The sequence below is a fragment of the Macrobrachium rosenbergii genome, chromosome 6 (genome assembly GCF_040412425.1).
Source record: "Macrobrachium rosenbergii isolate ZJJX-2024 chromosome 6, ASM4041242v1, whole genome shotgun sequence".
Taxonomy (NCBI): Eukaryota; Metazoa; Arthropoda; class Malacostraca; order Decapoda; family Palaemonidae; genus Macrobrachium; species Macrobrachium rosenbergii.
In genome coordinates, this window is record NC_089746.1 from 54,446,660 (window position 1) to 54,464,011 (window position 17,352).

Here is a 17,352-nt window from a genome sequence, read left to right on the forward strand (position 1 = left end):
GAAATTTAGTTAAAATTTTAGTGCAGGGCAGAACAAGGTTAGATGGAGGGCAGGTGGAAGATTTGTAGACAAGTTAAGTTTTGGAAACAGCTCTGTTAGTTTTTCTGAATAAATTATATATGGAGGGGAAACCTCTCGAAAGTTTGATTGAAAAAGTAGTCTTTTAAACCTTAAGAGCAGGTAAGATGGACAAAGAAGTTTATTTTAATTCGTATTTCGAAAAATGAACAAGAAATATATCACCTATTTCTATAGGATTGGAAGTTTGTACATCTATCTACAAGTACTGACAAAATAGATAAGGTGATCATATGTAAAAAAAAAAAGCCGTAAGATTTAGAAAAGGACAGCAGGTTAGATGGAGAGCAGGTGGAAGTTCAGTTTCAGACAGCAGGTTTGATGGAGGGGGCGGGCTGCATTTTCCCGAGAGTAACCGAGACCTTTCCCTGAAAAAAGTGGGACGCCATATCTTGAAAACTAACCATAGAATTTTCTTGAAGACAATCTCATTATGTTCCCAACACCCAAATTACTCCAGTAGTTCTAGTCTAATCTAACCTAACCCAGCCTAACTTAACCTAACCTAACCTAGGGGAATGGTAAAAAAAAAAAAAACCGGGTCTGGTGCAATACTGGCATACATCTCAGGAATTTGCGGGCGGGCAGAAGTTTAGTTATAGGCAGGTTAGAGGGAAGGGAGGTGGAAGTTTAGTTAAAGACTAGTTAAGTTAATCAAGCAGAAGTTCTCAGGCATCATAGACACATATGAAGAAACTTTATACTTTTACTTTTGAGGGAAATCTGCTTTTAAAAATTCCTGTCTCCTCGTAGAAATATTATGCTTGTATGGGTATTGTCTCGAGTAACTAATGTATAGCTCAGATTACTTTTGATTCGATGTAATCGTTCATAAAATTCTTTGAACTCTGAGGTTAGATAAAAAAAAAAAATCAGCAAGTAAGGAGGATCAGCTAAGATTTCATCAAAATTATTATGATTTCTGATCAGAAGGAAGTTTAGATTATCTAAGAGCAATTTGTGATTTTAAGAAATTTAAGAATTTCGGTTCCCCATTTCCTTCCCTGCATTTTACGAGAATGAAGTTTTCTGTCCCTGTGTCTAATATAACTTTAATGTACGTGTTAACTGGCGATTGACTCCTTTATATATATATATATATATATATATATATATATATATATATATATATATATATATATATATATATATATATATATATATATATATATATATATATATATATATATATATATATATATATATATATATATATATATATATATAAATATAAGCCACTTTTGAATTGTACACGAACGACTGAATGTATAGCAAACATTTCTAGTTGCCATATTAAAACACGATATTTCTTTAAACGATAGTTTTATTTAACAAATCTCTCTTAAATAGTTGCACATATTCTTTCCATAAATAGATTGCCTAAGCATAGGAAGGCGCCGGGTGGTACTCAGGGTACTGAGCCTCTCCCTCGTAAGTGACTTCAGCCACAAATCCTGAGTCTCCGTTGACGTTGTAGGAAACCTTCTGCAGGCGACCGTCAGGGAGGAGGACGTAGTAGGATCCCTGAGTGTCGTAGCCATCTCGGGCCTCTTCGTGGCCGAAGTCGTTGCCAGAGTAGTCGTCCTTCACGGCGTAGTTGAAGTCGTACTTGGCTGGCTCCTGAAGTAAAGAAAAAAAAAAAACCAGTTATGACGTTTCAAAATTATTCTCAATTGTCAACTGCATTACGAGCAAGCTGTTCAAAGTAATGTCAATTACTATCAGATATTTAATATCCAAAAACACTGATCAAACCTGACCTCATAGGAGGGTGGAGGGGCGTATCCATAGGGAGGCTGAGAAGGGGCACCGAAAACGGCGGCGACGAGGACCAACACCAGACAAGTCTGTAACAGATATGTCCATCAAACATTGTTTCCCCCATAGCTCATGTCATTGATAAAGTCCTCAGATATTATAGCATCTAAGACTTCTCTCAGTGCTTTTATCAGACTGTTGCAATAGCGAGCCGAGAGGCATCTTATGCTGAAAAAATAGATCCCTTGCATTCACATGTATGGATTTCTTGAAATATCGTTCCACCACAAGAGGTTAACTGTCAGTTCCGAGCATAGTTTATCTACATTACCTTAGCGATCATTGTGGGTTGCTGAAGAAGACTGCGTTGTAGTCTACTCGAATGGCTGCTTTATATACCGAAGCTGAGAAGGGAGGAGTCTCCGGCCCTTGAAAGAGAAAGGATTCACACAGGGTCCCACCTAATCGTAACAAACGTTTAGATCTTGAAAATATCACTCTTTGCAAGGTTGTGTTTAAGGAGATTCGTCCGTAACAGTTATTCACCGCAGGTGGTTCAAGTTATGTTATTTGCATAAAGATGTATTGAGTTTTGGTCAAGTACGTACGCTGCTCTATTTAACTGGGTAATGTTTATTTGTCATGGTTTGATGATTGCTTTAGGAAGTGAGATTTAAAAAAAAACGTGATTTGTCAGAATTTCTTCTTACTGATGAAATTACTTGCTCACCTCGGACAAGAAAGAAAGATAAATCAAGAAAAAAACAGCAGTACTTTGAATTTTGAACGATATGAATCGTTTTTGCCTTTTTATTACTAATTATTTTGACATACTTTTAAATAAATCTTATTTTCAAGATTTGTTGTTCATTCTCTATTGTTCCTCAAGAGCTAAGTTGTCTTTATTCCCCTGACCACATACTATCAAGCATCTTCGTACTGACTACAAACCGTGTACCTTTAATTGTACTTTTCATGATAAAATAATGACCATGCCGGTATGCTGCTTATTACTTGATGGGGCGTGTAACGTTTCTTTAACAATTGCGGAAGGCAATTAACGATCTTGTAAATGATGCAGTCTGCTCGAGATCAGAGGCTACGAAAGGTCATTTAATTATCATCTGTCAGTTCACTTTTTTTTTCATGTTACATACCGAGTTTGTGTTATTAATTGTATACAGCAGTTTTAGCTTTCTTCATCTTCCTCTTTGTTACACTGCTACTTACATTATAAGAACATAAACACTTTGTGAATAATAACAACAACAACAGTAACAACAACAATAACAACAACAACAATAATAATACTAATAATAATAATAATAATAATGTAATAAAAATCCACAATTATATAGTAAATATATTACTACGTTAACACCGATGAGGAACACCGTTCAGTGTTCGAAAGTCATTGGTTCATTTTACATAGTAATATATTTACTATATAACTGTGGATTTTTATTACTCAAACTGTTTTTCACGAAATTGTGAATCTATTAATAATAATAATAATAATAATAATAATAATAATAATAATAATAATAATAATAATAATAATAATAATAATTTCTGCGCGAGCCTTTGAATTTTAAATGCATGATTTTATTTGCGATAGTGTTTATGTGCCATAGATATATGATTTTTTTATTCACCAATACCCAAAAATCATATGAAATTAGATCTGGTGGCATTTTGTAAGTAGAACCATGTACGTTTTTCACTCTAAATTGAAGCCTAAAAAAATACTTGTTTTGCTACTGCAGAGTAATGAGAACCTTGAACTTTGTGATTCATGAGTATCATTTTATGATTCATGAGGAATATTCAGATGTCGGACATAAGGGATTAGGAATACTACTGATTTGTTTTTGTTTTTGCTGCACAAGCAGTTCTTCTTTTTTCTTCCCCTTGTTACTCTAATCAGCAGTTTGTATTGAAATTATACTTCTTCAACGTTCGTAGAAAGTCTGAGCACTTGTCATCAGCTTCGAGACTGACCAGTTGGTAAAAATCATATTTAGTTTTATTTACGGTATTAGAGAGAAGTGATCGAATGGGGCTTTGAAAAACTAGGCATCCAAGATAAAACAAATCCGAAGACTGACCTTAAAGGCTGCCAGTTTGATTCTACAACGATTTGAAAAATAACCTCGCAGTTCCTTCACGGTTAGTGAATATATTAAATTTGATTTTAGCCAGGAAGCGCAAGATCTAACTATTCTATTCTTGGCCGTGGAAAAATGATAACGGAGTAAGATGTCCTATAGTTTGTATTTCAGGGATCTTAAAAATACAAATAAAATAATTGAGAATAAATGGAATTTATAACAGAATTAAACGCAGGAATCAAACTGGGGAGTAACTACTGCTGAAAAAAAAACAGTTATGATGAAAATATATTTCTTTGTCCTCGGGGATGTATACTTGCACTAAGTTGTAGAGAATAACTTAGATGGTGATGATTTCAATAATGACAAAGAATAATTTCCTCATTCGAAACGTAACTGAGAAATTCTCTGTGGATACTTACAAAATAATATTCCTTAACGTAGATGAGAAATTTATGTATCTGTAAATTTATCTTCATCGACAGTTTATTTTTTCTTTCATAAAAATTGGACAATAATGGCCTTTAAAGTTTAAAAGATAAAGACGAACACACATATAAAGCTATTTTGAATTCATGGGGAGAAGGATTGGAAAAATTTTTGTGTTTCATAGAAAAGTTTGCAAGGGAAGAGCAGTGTATTTCTCAATAGACGTGAAGGGTTTTAAAAGTGATAGTTTTCTTTTTTTATACCCACACGCACACACGTTTACACACACACACACACACACACTCACACATACATATATATATATATATATATATATATATATATATATATATATATATATATATATATATATATATATATATATATATATATATATATATGTGTGTGTGTGTGTGTGTGTGTGTGTGTGAGAGAGAGAGAGAGAGAGAGAGAGAGAGAGAGAGAGAGAAGAATATCTCATATGAGGCATGAAATGACGTGACATCAAGGTTTACAAATTCCATTACGGATAGAATTGCAGCAAATAGACAGACTACTTAAATTCGCATGACATGTTCTACAAGACAAACCCAAGATGAAATGGAATTAGTTGTCATCAAAATATTAATACAAGAATCAGTGGTTGTAAAATCGTAAACAACTTACGTTATTTTCGAATCTTCCTAATGAAACCATAAGAGAAATTCTTCCAACTTAAAAGGGCCACCGCTCAGTTCATATTTTTGAACAAGAAAATAAAGCAACTTCCATTAACAATCTATTATGTAATGAGAACGCTTAATAAATTGCAGCTAATTTCATGCCAAACCAGAGCTCTTGCACTCCATTTATGCTTTTCCATTCTTGCACAGTTGTGTGAGTGTATTTCCCCTTGGATAAACATTAAACATGCGCATATGCAAGCGTAAACATCTCTATTAGAGCAATAATTAATGGGAAGCAAGTGCTGGAAGTTGAGAAATATTAATGGCAGGAAGAGCCTATTCAGAGTTAGTTATATCTCTGACAAAAATCATGACGCATGAAAGCAGAAGCGAGAAACTCATGAAAACACGCAGCGGCGTTCCGAGTGAATCAGAGCTGTTGGAATGAAAAATGGGCTCCAACAATGCAGACAAAAGGATGAGATTCGTAAGCATTTGTTGCTTGCAGTTGCTTGCAACATCAGCAAAGTTAGAGGCTGCGTTTAGATCATTTCTTCTATGTATTCTTAGGTGGACTTTATTAATTCGATGGTAATTTTTCCGGGAAACCTGTTCTCACGGCAGGTTACGTTCTGAATGCATGTTTATGACTGAAAACACAACACAGACGGAGTCATCAGTGTTTTTATTCATTAAATCTCATCCTACATGTTTCTAACGACTTATTTCTTCTATCATGAAAGTGGCTCAAAAAAAAAAAAAAAAAAAAAAAAACATTTTGTTGACGAATACTAAACTCAAACTGTTTGTTTGGTCTGAGGTAAACTGTCGTTAAAAAAAACTTTCCGATATCAGAGAATTTGTTGCCTTTTGCGTTTTACGGCACAGAGGGCATTAGTTAATTTAGTTTAGTTCGTTATTAACTGATGTCTTATACGTCACTATAATAAATTTTCGTTGAAACGCCAGTTATTTAATCTAAAAAGTTGCATTTATAGAGAACTTTTTCATCTGTGAACAACTATTACTTTCATTAGAAACTGATTCGTGGACCATAAAAAACTGTTTCAACAGTTTTGCAGAAATAATAAAATGTACTTGAAGTTCCTTGCACATGTCGCAGACCTTCTCTTGTCCCTGAAATTGCAATGAAATGTCATATATTTCTTTCTTTTTTTTAAATCTTCTATTTTTTACGAACGCTCTTGAGCTTCCTCCAGTTAAAATCTGATGAGAATTCGAAATTTGGCAGGATGTCATTTTCCCGCTGAATTTAGCACCGAGTCAACGAAACAATAATTTTATATTTTATTTTTTTAGCACAATCGTAACTATATGCAGCTGTACTTACTTGACTCAGTTTTGGCTGATTTACAACGGTATTTTAAGGAAGTCAATCAGTTCGTTATTGGGCCCAAAATACCACGTTTATTGCAAGGTGATAAAAAGTGCCAGAAAACAATACCGGTACATGTGTACGAATACTATTGTTAGTAGTCACCACCTTTAATTAAAGACTTAAAGATAACAGATTGTGAGTCTTATGAGCTGGCACAGTGTACGAGTAAATGAAATAATTACCAAAGAAAAGAGGAATTTATCCTAATCAATCGGCCATTATTTCAAGTTAAAAGGAAGCAAGAGCAAGAAATATCAATCCTTTTTCATCGGCATAGCAATAAGTTCTACCTTTCACGCTCAAGATAATCGATTTCTGGGAACGATGCAAAAACGGTTAGGATTATGCATTCCCTTGCGATATGATGATGGAACTTTTTTTCCATCTTGTTATATAAACCATATCCTTATTTATTAACACATGCAAGCGCTGCAACAGAGACTTTCAAAAAATTAAAAGTATCTAGAAAGGTTAAATTTCCTAATGTCCACTACAATCCTAACGATTTCAACCAAAGTTTAAGGAGATGACTTGTGTGGCAAACTTTAGTTTGCAAGCTCAATACTTATTTACTGGATAATTAGATGCCTATTCTTTACTAGAGTCACCTGGCGTTCGCTTGGTTTAGCTGTAAATACCTTTTCAATCGAAAGAGATCCACCCTATCCTAACTTAACATAACTTTCCTGGAGTCTTCCAAATTACCTAACCTCACCTAGGAAGTCTTGTCCCGTTTCTGCCATGGCCCCCTTCCCAGACATATTTAACCTCACTTAAGGCTGTGTGTTTTACTAAGACGTGCAGAATACTTACAGGTACCTGTGGCAGAGCGTTGAAAGACCAGGGATAATAAATCCTTTAATACATAAGCAAAATCTTGTGCCCGGATGACGAAAGCTGCCGTATTATGAGACTTGTAGCCACCAGGACCCACTTTGACCTAGTAGCTACGGGATATGAATCCTTTTTCGACGCTTGTTTATTCACAAAAAATATTTGGTTACACCCCTATTGTAGCCTTAGCTGGGTTGATGCAAGTTGGCTAATCTAATTCACAAAGAAGTTATGTCGCATTAAAAAGTACGACAGAGATTTTTCAAGGATAAAGGATAACACTACTAAGCATTTCAAGCCTGTTGTCGCATAGGTTTTCTTGATTATCTTTTTAAATATCAGCCGTATCTTCTTGATATTTTGGCACAGCATGTTTGAGACCCTCCGGTAGTTTTGGCCAATATAATGAAGTACCAGAATTTATTGATTAAGGCAATTTACTCTTGATCTTTTTCAATTTCCTCAGCATTCGTTGTAGATATCCGAACACCTGTCCTTGGCTTAGCTAAAGAGTTTAGGAAAGAAGCCCGCCCACTCGTTTCTCTCTCTGTCTCAAACTTATGAAAGGAAGAGTGTACTACGATATGGCTTTTTACGTTCTGAATTATCGACAGTAACCACTTCCTATTCAGTATCTTTCATATAGGCATTTGTATGTTTTTATATATCATGTATGTTTTTATTTATTACCATAAGAATGGGGTGGTAGTGGGCCAGTTTTGATTATCAGATAGAGATTGAAAAGGAGAAAAAATGTGAAATGTTATTTTTTTAAAAGGAGATAAAAATGGATGAGATAATAGTTTTTTTTTTAATCAACACCACTATTATAAGATATTGCAGATGGAAATGAAAAGGAGAAAAAATGGATGAGATAATAATTATCTTTTAAAAAACTATATACTTTATGATATAGCAAAAAGTATGAGCAATATATACAGAAATTACAATTCCACCAAGACATTGAACATATTATTTGTTTATTTTATTTTGGAAATACCCATCAACAAGCTTATAGAAATATTAAGCAGTACAACTAGAATATATTTGTTCCCTTATCACTGAAATATAAACCTATGCAGCGAGCTGCAAGCGTCTAAATAGGCCTACTGGTTTCAACAATCAAAATCCTTCTACAGAATGCCATAATTGTCAATTTGTTAAAAGAATTTTAAAATCATTCAATCATGTTCCGGTGCATGTGTGTTAAAGGGAACCCTTAGAGAGAGAAATTCTTAGCCCATTGGCTACCTTCTCTGCATTATATGCAAATGCATCGCGGCATAGCTGATACAATTGGATGGACGTATACTTGCAGCTATGGGTGACTTCAGACGTTTGCGCATATCGGACGACAAAATAAACATACCTGAAAACCAGTAGACTACTGCCCCTCTGATTTTCTGTCGGTCCACTCATCTGTATCTATGTACTGTAAATGAACCATGAGGTTATAATAATCTCTCAAAATAATGAAATACAGATAAACTTTAATGTATAAACTAGTCTGAATATGTAAAATGTAAAAAGCCATATCGTAGTACACTCTTCCATTCATAAGCCAAGGACAGGTGTCCTGATATCTACAAAGAATGTTGAGGAAATTGAAATAGTTCAAGAGTAAATTGTCTTAATCAATAAATTCTGGTACTTCATTATATTGCCCAAAATTACCGGAGGGTCTAAAACATGCTGTGCTAAAATATCAAGAAGATACAGCTGATATATAAAAGGATATTCAAGAAAACCTATGCGACAGCAAGCTTGAAATGCTTAATAAATGAATATAAAATAAAATACCTAGGTTAAATATACATGCGCAACGATCTTGAGATCTTGACATATACCTTAGATATGAGCTTTTGAATTACTGCCATGAAAGAGCCTAATATTAAGAGATAAGTGAATTAGTAAAGTTATTTACTTTGATGCTAACTGAAGAGCTGGTGTTATTAAAAAGACTGACTTTGCATATCAATGTTTACCGTTTAAATGATCTCAGTGCATTCAACTTCTGATAGATTTACTTGTACACGTGTCAGATTAAACATTTTACATAAATTCGATGTACTTGGAAGCTTTTTAGAGAGTTCAGGGGATGTTATATAGCTTAGAGAGAGAGAGAGAGAGAGAGAGAGAGAGAGAGAGAGAGAGAGAGAGAGAGAGAGAGAGAGAGATAATTTCCTAAAAGATGATAAAAAGAATGAGGAAATAGCCTATAAAGAATTTAGGGCATCAACATCCATGTTATTTCCAAGCAGAGTGTTTCTTAGTCTAAAACTAAATTTAAGGAAAAACATCTTGGAATAGATAGTGTGACGTCAAGACCTACCTGAATGGACAGATTGGCGAAATGACCTACCGAAATGGACAGCATGGCATCGTGACCTCCTGAAAAGGACAGATTGACATCGGTACCTTCTGAAACAGACATCGCGACATTATGATCTCTTGGAATGGCCAGTGATGTCGTGAGACCTCAACAGAACGAGTTGCACACAGGCATTCAGGAACGTGGTCAAAGTTCTCTATAGAACTTTAGGCTACAGAGAATGGCTAGACAAGAGACTGTCAAGTGAGGGTTAAAATAATTTTTGGTATAGCTGATGGAAAATAAAAAAAAATCGAGAAATTTTGGCTGTAAGACTGACTATAAGATGAAATAACGGGATATCTGTTTTAATCATTCATTAATAAATTCACAACTTTACGAAACAACGAAGTACGGTGCAACATACTTATTATAGAAGGAACAAGAACAAGTAAAAAAGGCGCCGAAGTTTCTTCGGCGTAATCGAGTTTTCTGTACATCGCATAATCAAGGCCACCGAAAACAGATCTAAATTTCGGTAGTCTCGGTTTAATGCTGTATGAGACGCGGCCCATGAAACTAACCACGACCTGGTGGTGGCGTGGTCTATATCGTTGCCAGATGCACGATTATGGCTAACTTTAACCTTGAATAAAAACTACTGAGGCTAGAGGGCTGCAATTTGTTTTGTTTGGTGATTGAGGGTGGATGATCAACATACCAAATTGCAGCCCTCTGGCCTCAGTAGTTTTTAAGAGCTGAGGGCGGACAGGAAAAAGTGCGGACGGACAGACAAAGCCAGCACAATAGTCTTCTTTTCAGAAGACTAAAAAGCATTTGACATCTAGCTCGAGCTGGCATAAGGACAGCTAAATTTACAGTAACAAAAACCACACCTAGATCGTTATTTTTGCCTTATTAAGAAAACTTTCGAATAATGCCGAATGTTCTGAAGGAATTAAATGAAATAAAGAAAGCCAGCAGACCAATGAGGCACCGAGCATTGTCATATGTTCATTGTTATCAATCATAGCTTGAATATATGTTATAAAATCGGCTTATTAATGAAGTCTTTCAGCTGGAGTCTAGCCTCACGCTTGACTGATAAAAAGCACTGCATTTTTTTACAAGTCTACCACCTCACTTTTTTGGATACCTACTGAAGAGCAATCTCACCCCAGTGAATTGGGCACGCGTCAGATCTTAAAGTTAACCTAAACCTCGCGCATGTTCACATAGTATATTTTACTATATCCTAAAATGTAAGTTAATCGAACCCTTACAGTATCAGATGATTCACCGTCTATCTACGCTTTTGTAGTGCAAAAAGATATTCCGCTAAAATTAGGGGCTGTTAGTTTTGTCAAAATGTCTATTAAAAGTATACTTTTCTGACCTATGACGCCCATCATACTTTTTCCCACGGAAAGTTTACAGAACTCTCCAAATATGATTTTCAGTGTGAGAGAAAACTTGCAAATTTTTTATATCTTTATTGGCTAAGTGACAGGAAGTGTGTGTTTGTGTGTATGTGCGTGTGTGTGTGTGTGTGTGTGTGTGTGTGTGTGTGAGAGAGAGAGAGAGAGAGAGAGAGAGAGAGAGAGAGAGAGAGAGAGAGAGAGAGTTTTAGTAGTAACTATATCTCTGTAATTAAATGAAAGAATAAATAGATTATATTTATCGTGAATATACTTGCAAGACATTGTTTAAATATCCAAAATGTTAAAATGTTGAATTTCAATGCTCTTAAACTATATTTAATGTATTCTGATGTGTTAAAACATATTTTACAACATCGAATATAGAAACATTGCAAAGAACAAAATAAACTCAATAAATAGACTGGTAAGTATATGGAAGTATGACTAAATTAAAATAAGAACTTTATCCTTATGCTTCAGATTATTGTACAAATACAGTCTTATCCCATTAGTCAAAATAATATCTAATTCACGCAACGGTAAAACTTAAAATTGATTAGATACAAATCTTAATGCTCCAGTAAGTTCATTCAACAGCCTTATTGATCTAAATATTTTTCTATCACTGGATGAAAAGACCCTTCAAAACAAGGAAAACATTAACAGTCGTACCTTGAACTTTTTACAAGCACTCACACCATTATATATATATATATATGTATATATATATAAATACATATATACATACATATATATATGTATAAATACATATATATATATATATACTGTATATATATATATATATATATATATATATATATATATATATATATATATATATATATATATATATATATATATAGAGAGAGAGAGAGAGAGAGAGAGAGAGAGAGAGAGAGAGAGAGAGAGAGATCAGTAAACTTCACTAGAGTCAATGAGAAGCACACTGGCTATGGCTCAGTGTTGTTTGCAATATCATTATCTTTATCTATATGTAACTTATCTAGATTATAGTTACACCTCTAATCTTCAAATTTTAAATAAAAAATAATACTGTAAACTGACATTGGTAAGGATTTCTTTTAAAATTTATCTTCTGCGAAAATATCTTGATATATCAATGTAGTATTTTGTATATCTTTTGCACGAGCTCTGATTCTTGATTTTTTTTTCTTGAGTCTCTCATTAAGAACATTTGCACTAAAGTTTCAAGTCTCTTTCCTAGGTCAGTCCCGCACCCCCTCAAAAAAAAATCTTCCCTGATATCAGTTACTTATTTGGGAGGTTGCTCGTCATAATCTACATATCTATTTTTCTTTCGTTCTACTGGATTTTGTATATGAATAATCGAGTGCTCTAACGCAAATCTCCTGGAGCACTAATATACATTCTTTCTCTCTCTCTCTCTCTCTCTCTCTCTCTCTCTCTCTCTCTCGTAAGATGTTGATAGTCTGTAAATACTGGAAACCAGTACATTCTCTCTCATCTATGAGTCGTTCAGACATCCTTCATGACCTATCCTGCCAGACGGGATACATTTCGTTCTACTTTTTCACTTCTGACAGAAAATGTCTGCACTACCTCGATGCTAACATGGATCCTATTAACTTTTCACTATTTCGTACCCCTCATGAAACGGAGGAAGCAAGGCTCTCTTTATTGTTAAGTGATACAACTCCATGTTGATTACGTCTAAACAGCTAATATTTTCGTTAGCGTCTTCCGTTTAAGACGCCATCCACGCCTTTTCATTGTAGAGCTGTCTAATTCATTGAGGACAAAGCGATAAACAGATGTAGTGACATCTTAGACGCAAATAACAATCAGGCGAGCGTTCCCTATCTAAGATAAAACACCGAATGTGGTTGTTGGTATATGGTATATTTCTATCTGCCTGATTTTCTGCCTAGCTGACAGCAGGGTTATTTTAAATCTAAAGAACAGAGTTTGGCGAAATTTGGTTAAAGCATTCTTTCAGTCAACATCTCCAGAGGAGTAACTTTTGTTGGGGGTCGAAGATTTGTATAATAAAAAATTTAAGGACTTTCTTTTTTTGACTCCGAAACCTTCCCACTAACTCTTAATCCACACGCCTAGAAATTGTTCACCTGGAGGGAATTAATTACTGCATGGATGTTTCCTCAAAATTTCGTCGATGTTCGTTAACTCATTCTTGAGGTATATTGTTGAAATAGAGACGCAGCCACCTTGTCAAGAGAGGTCTGCAATATCTGGTTGGTTTTTCTAGTTCCTATTTCAAGACTATCGCGGAAGTTGTGTAGGAATACAATAAATAAACTTGCGAGAAAAGATGCCCAGAGTAATATCTGCAGTGTAAATCGCGAAAGAGGATGCAGAATTGAACGACGTCCAAGAATTGAGTCACTAAAGATACGGAATTCCTTTGAATCGTCTCTGTTGAAAACAACATTCCAATGCAAGGTCTGATAAGCCCACATTCGCATGCAGGAGTAGTTAAGGGCATCTCAATGTCAGTTTTCCATAATTTATTTGCCTTTCAACGCCTTTCTTCTCCATTTACTTTTACGACAGGTCGACTTTAGCATCTTTGCCTGTCTTTTGTTTCCAGCATACGTGATAGGACGATTCGTGATTAAGATTTCTCTACCCCAGAAGCTATTAAAAAAATATCAAATTCCATTCGATTCTATTCAACCCTCCTGAGCCTCAGTTGCTGGACAGCACCAGTTGCTTACTTCATCATGACACAGACTCTACTTTTGCACTCTGTACAGTTTTGCTTTTCGTTTTTTATACCCTGTAGAGGGTCGATGTCAATTTTCACTTGAAAAAAGGAGTAACGAAATTAATGACAGCCTTTTGCATTGTTGTAAGCTTCTGGCTCTCTGTCTTGAAAAGTTTTTTTCTCTCTCTCTCTCTCTCTCTCTCTCTCTCTCTCTCTCTCTCTCTCTCTCTCTCTCACTCTCTGTTACAAATCTAACATTTCATTTTCCACTTTACTTTCTATTTTACATTACGGACCTGATGTTTTCCTGTTGTGTCTCTCCACCCTTCGACGTGGCTAATCGATTTAGACCTATTGTCGACAGTCTAACTGACAACACCCCCAGTAAGAATGTTTGACTGAATTTCGGAAAATACCAATGAAAAACCAATCAAATGATTCTCTTAAGAAGAATTTCTTCTGAAATGAATGGAGGAAACTCGAGTAGGACAAAATTAAAGGAATTGAAAATCCAAGTGATTAGGGCTTCATGGAAACGGATGAAAAAATAAAAAAAAGATAGAATACAAATCAGACGGAGCAGTTTGATTTTAGATTAAGCTGACCTTATTGCCTGCACAGGTAAGGTGTTAAAGTTCATAAAATGCCTGGTGTGGACCTCTGGACTCATGGAACCAACACGGACGGAAGAGCGGACGTTGTAAAGAACCTTTTAGTACAATGCTGTAAACATGGTTTAATTACTTAATTGGCCAGAACACTTTTCTTTAATTTACACACAAGGATTCTAAAACAGTAACATTCTTTATAGCTGTAGGTGTTTTTCATGGTTTGTTTAGTACCAGACGTTTTTATGATTAATAATTTTCTAGTTGACAGAAATCTGGCAAGAGCTTTTGTTTGATTATCAGTCAACTCCTGATACAAGAGCTGAAGTAATGTTCCCTAATTAATACATTAACTCATTATTGAACAGATCTTCCCTTATATCAACCCTACTTCAACTCGGTCGAGTACTTGCTAATGAACTAAATAGGCAACTTTCAATAATTACTTTTAAAACTAATTACATCTCTTATGACACTCGCGTGGCTACTCAACGCGTCAGATTTCATTAACTATAATTGTATGAATTTTATAAAAGAATAAGTAGTGTTTCTGTACGCGAAAAAAACAAAGGTTTTCAGTTTTATCTGCTTAAAAACCGAATGGTATTTCGAACATCAGTGTTGAAAGTAGAAATACAAATTCTAAAGCGCTTATAAAATACCCCAGGCCAACCATATGAGTTAAAAATAGGATTTATTCCCTCACAGGAGAGGGATAACTTGACTGTTTTCCTCCAGTTTTCAGGCCAAATATACAGTATGAAGGTTAAGTTTGTTAAATCATGAAAAAAGAATGTTTAAAGTTGGGGAATGATAATTGTAGGTACCTTTGCTTGAAGCCAAATGAGCTATATTACTGACGTGGGAGGTATGGGTAATAAAACTCAGAGAAAAAAAAAAAATAATGAATACATGAGATTACAACACGGGCAACAGATGGGAACGGTCAGGAATAGCCAGGGTAACCCCTATCGTAAGGGAACAGGTATGGTTTAATGTAAATAAACAAGGTGCCTATAATATATATTATATTGTTTGCGCTCCATGATGCAAAAGCCATGATTTCTCATGTGGTTTACGATATTATTTACAGTGAAGGAAGCCACTGAAGGTAGAATGAGGTAATCATTTTTACATAACGAATAAGATTAGACCTAGAAATGAGGCCTGTTGAAGTGCAGGAAGTGAATCTGAGATAGAACCGAGCCTTAGTCAGCTCTAAAAACGAAGCTTGCAAACTGTCTTTTCTGTACACCAGGTAAGGTTTGGAATTTCATCTAATTTCAGTGAAGCGTGTTCTACTAAGTAAAACTATTAAATGAATCCAATATATCCGGTATGAAAATATTTCTTACAAAAACCAACGCTAAATGTCGACTCCATTTGCGTCCAACCTTAAACTATTTCTTGATATCAATAATATTAATTTAAGCATTGTGAAATATATCTGTGTGGGCTATAGATATGTCTTCTTTATTAATATGATTTTCATTTTAACGTTTTCCTAGGTAACATTTCATTTTATTTTACATAGAATCTGCATACAGTGCATTTATTTCAACAAATGATTTTGCTGGGTATAATCTCTAAAAGAAATTTACTCATGATAAAATGTTTTAAATATGATTCAAAATTGTTTCAGCGAATAACGTTGCTGTGTATTACATGCAAAATATTTTAGAACTTGCTTATGTATGTATATATATATATATATATATATATATATATATATATATATATATATATATATATATATATATATATATATATATATGTATACATTTATACGAAAATACACAAGCATGCACACACATATATATGAATACACACACACATATATATATGTATATATATATATAAACCCTATGTATTGTATATACTGTCATGATGTGTTCCAAGTGAAAAGAAAATCTAAGTGAATGAAAATTAAATCAAGTATGTTACGTTAAACTATTAAGAAATACTTAAAATGCTAAGTAAATGAATGTTAAATCCCCACTATATAAAATGTGAAAAATTAAGAGATTGCAAACTCAAGAACACACAAGAATAAACAAAATATTTACCAAAAACAATTACACTAAGGCAAAAATCCCTTAATATACCTTATTATACCATGGTAATGATAAGCAAAATTCACTTTACCTTACACAAGCTTGTGAAAACTTTCACAAAATCGCCCCAATGCAGCTGCTTGAGATTCACAAAACGCACAATTCTGTTAGGTGCCATTACGAATATATACACTTGTTACCATTACTACCAGATCTCAAAAGCTAAGACTAATATCAATGAACACACAAATATTTTATGTTAATAACTTCTCTCTTTTGATGAAAGAGAGAGAGAGAGAGAGAGAGAGAGAGAGAGAGAGAGAGAGAGAGAGAGAGAGTGGTGGGGGTGTGGGGAGGAACCACACAAAAGTCTCTGAAATCAGAATGAACAAACTTTAGGATTCCAGTTAGAAGCAAAACAATCAGATGATGTCATTATTAAGGCAAAGCATTTTGGGGCTAAAACTAACACATTAGAACACCACGTGATCAAAGCAATGCAATCTTACAAAACATGAGGTAATCGATCGAGACATGTGCTTTTAATCTTAGAAAGGCGTATGTTACTCAAACAGAAAATCGTATGGGACGAGATCAGAACAATACATGATCAGAGCAATGTAATCTTGAACATGACGTAATTGTCATGTGCTTCAGTGCAGCAACTCGTTTGTATTTCTCAAAAAGGTACAAGACTTTACCAGAAAATCATATGGAACAAAGCTTTTAACAAAATCTTAACACGGCTTGACTGTCATCTCTCACTTGTCAACACGTTATCTTTCCCAATGACAATCGAAGCAAAACAAAGCATTTGCAGAACACACGTGTTGCTGACACACTATGTTACTATTAAAAACGTATTACTAATTCTAAATTACACTGTTAAGTTATCTAAATCATTCATTCTTGTGAGATCTGACATTACACTACATATGATATTTCAGCAACTATTATCACCACACAAAATATATTAT

General features: G+C 34.5%; 1 protein-coding gene across 3 annotated transcripts in view; it reads right to left on the reverse strand.

Annotated features, from left to right (window-relative positions):
- Nucleotides 1-1,390: 1,390 nt before the first annotated feature.
- Nucleotides 1,391-17,352, reverse strand: part of LOC136839582 (pro-resilin-like) — a 57,556-nt gene continuing 41,594 nt past the window's right edge. Inside the window, exons 2-5 of one of the 3 annotated variants that reach the window (XM_067105840.1) lie at nucleotides 9,607-9,665; nucleotides 2,168-2,264; nucleotides 1,839-1,925; nucleotides 1,391-1,698 (exon numbers count right to left, since the gene is read on the reverse strand). In XM_067105840.1, coding sequence (XP_066961941.1) covers nucleotides 1,459-1,698; nucleotides 1,839-1,925; nucleotides 2,168-2,179 — 339 coding nt within the window. In that variant the 5' untranslated portion in view covers nucleotides 2,180-2,264; nucleotides 9,607-9,665 and the 3' untranslated portion in view covers nucleotides 1,391-1,458. Of the gene's footprint in view, nucleotides 1,699-1,838; nucleotides 1,926-2,167; nucleotides 2,265-7,253; nucleotides 7,466-9,606; nucleotides 9,666-17,352 lie in introns of those variants that run through there. The other 2 variants (XM_067105842.1, XM_067105841.1) reach the window with 2 other exon arrangements.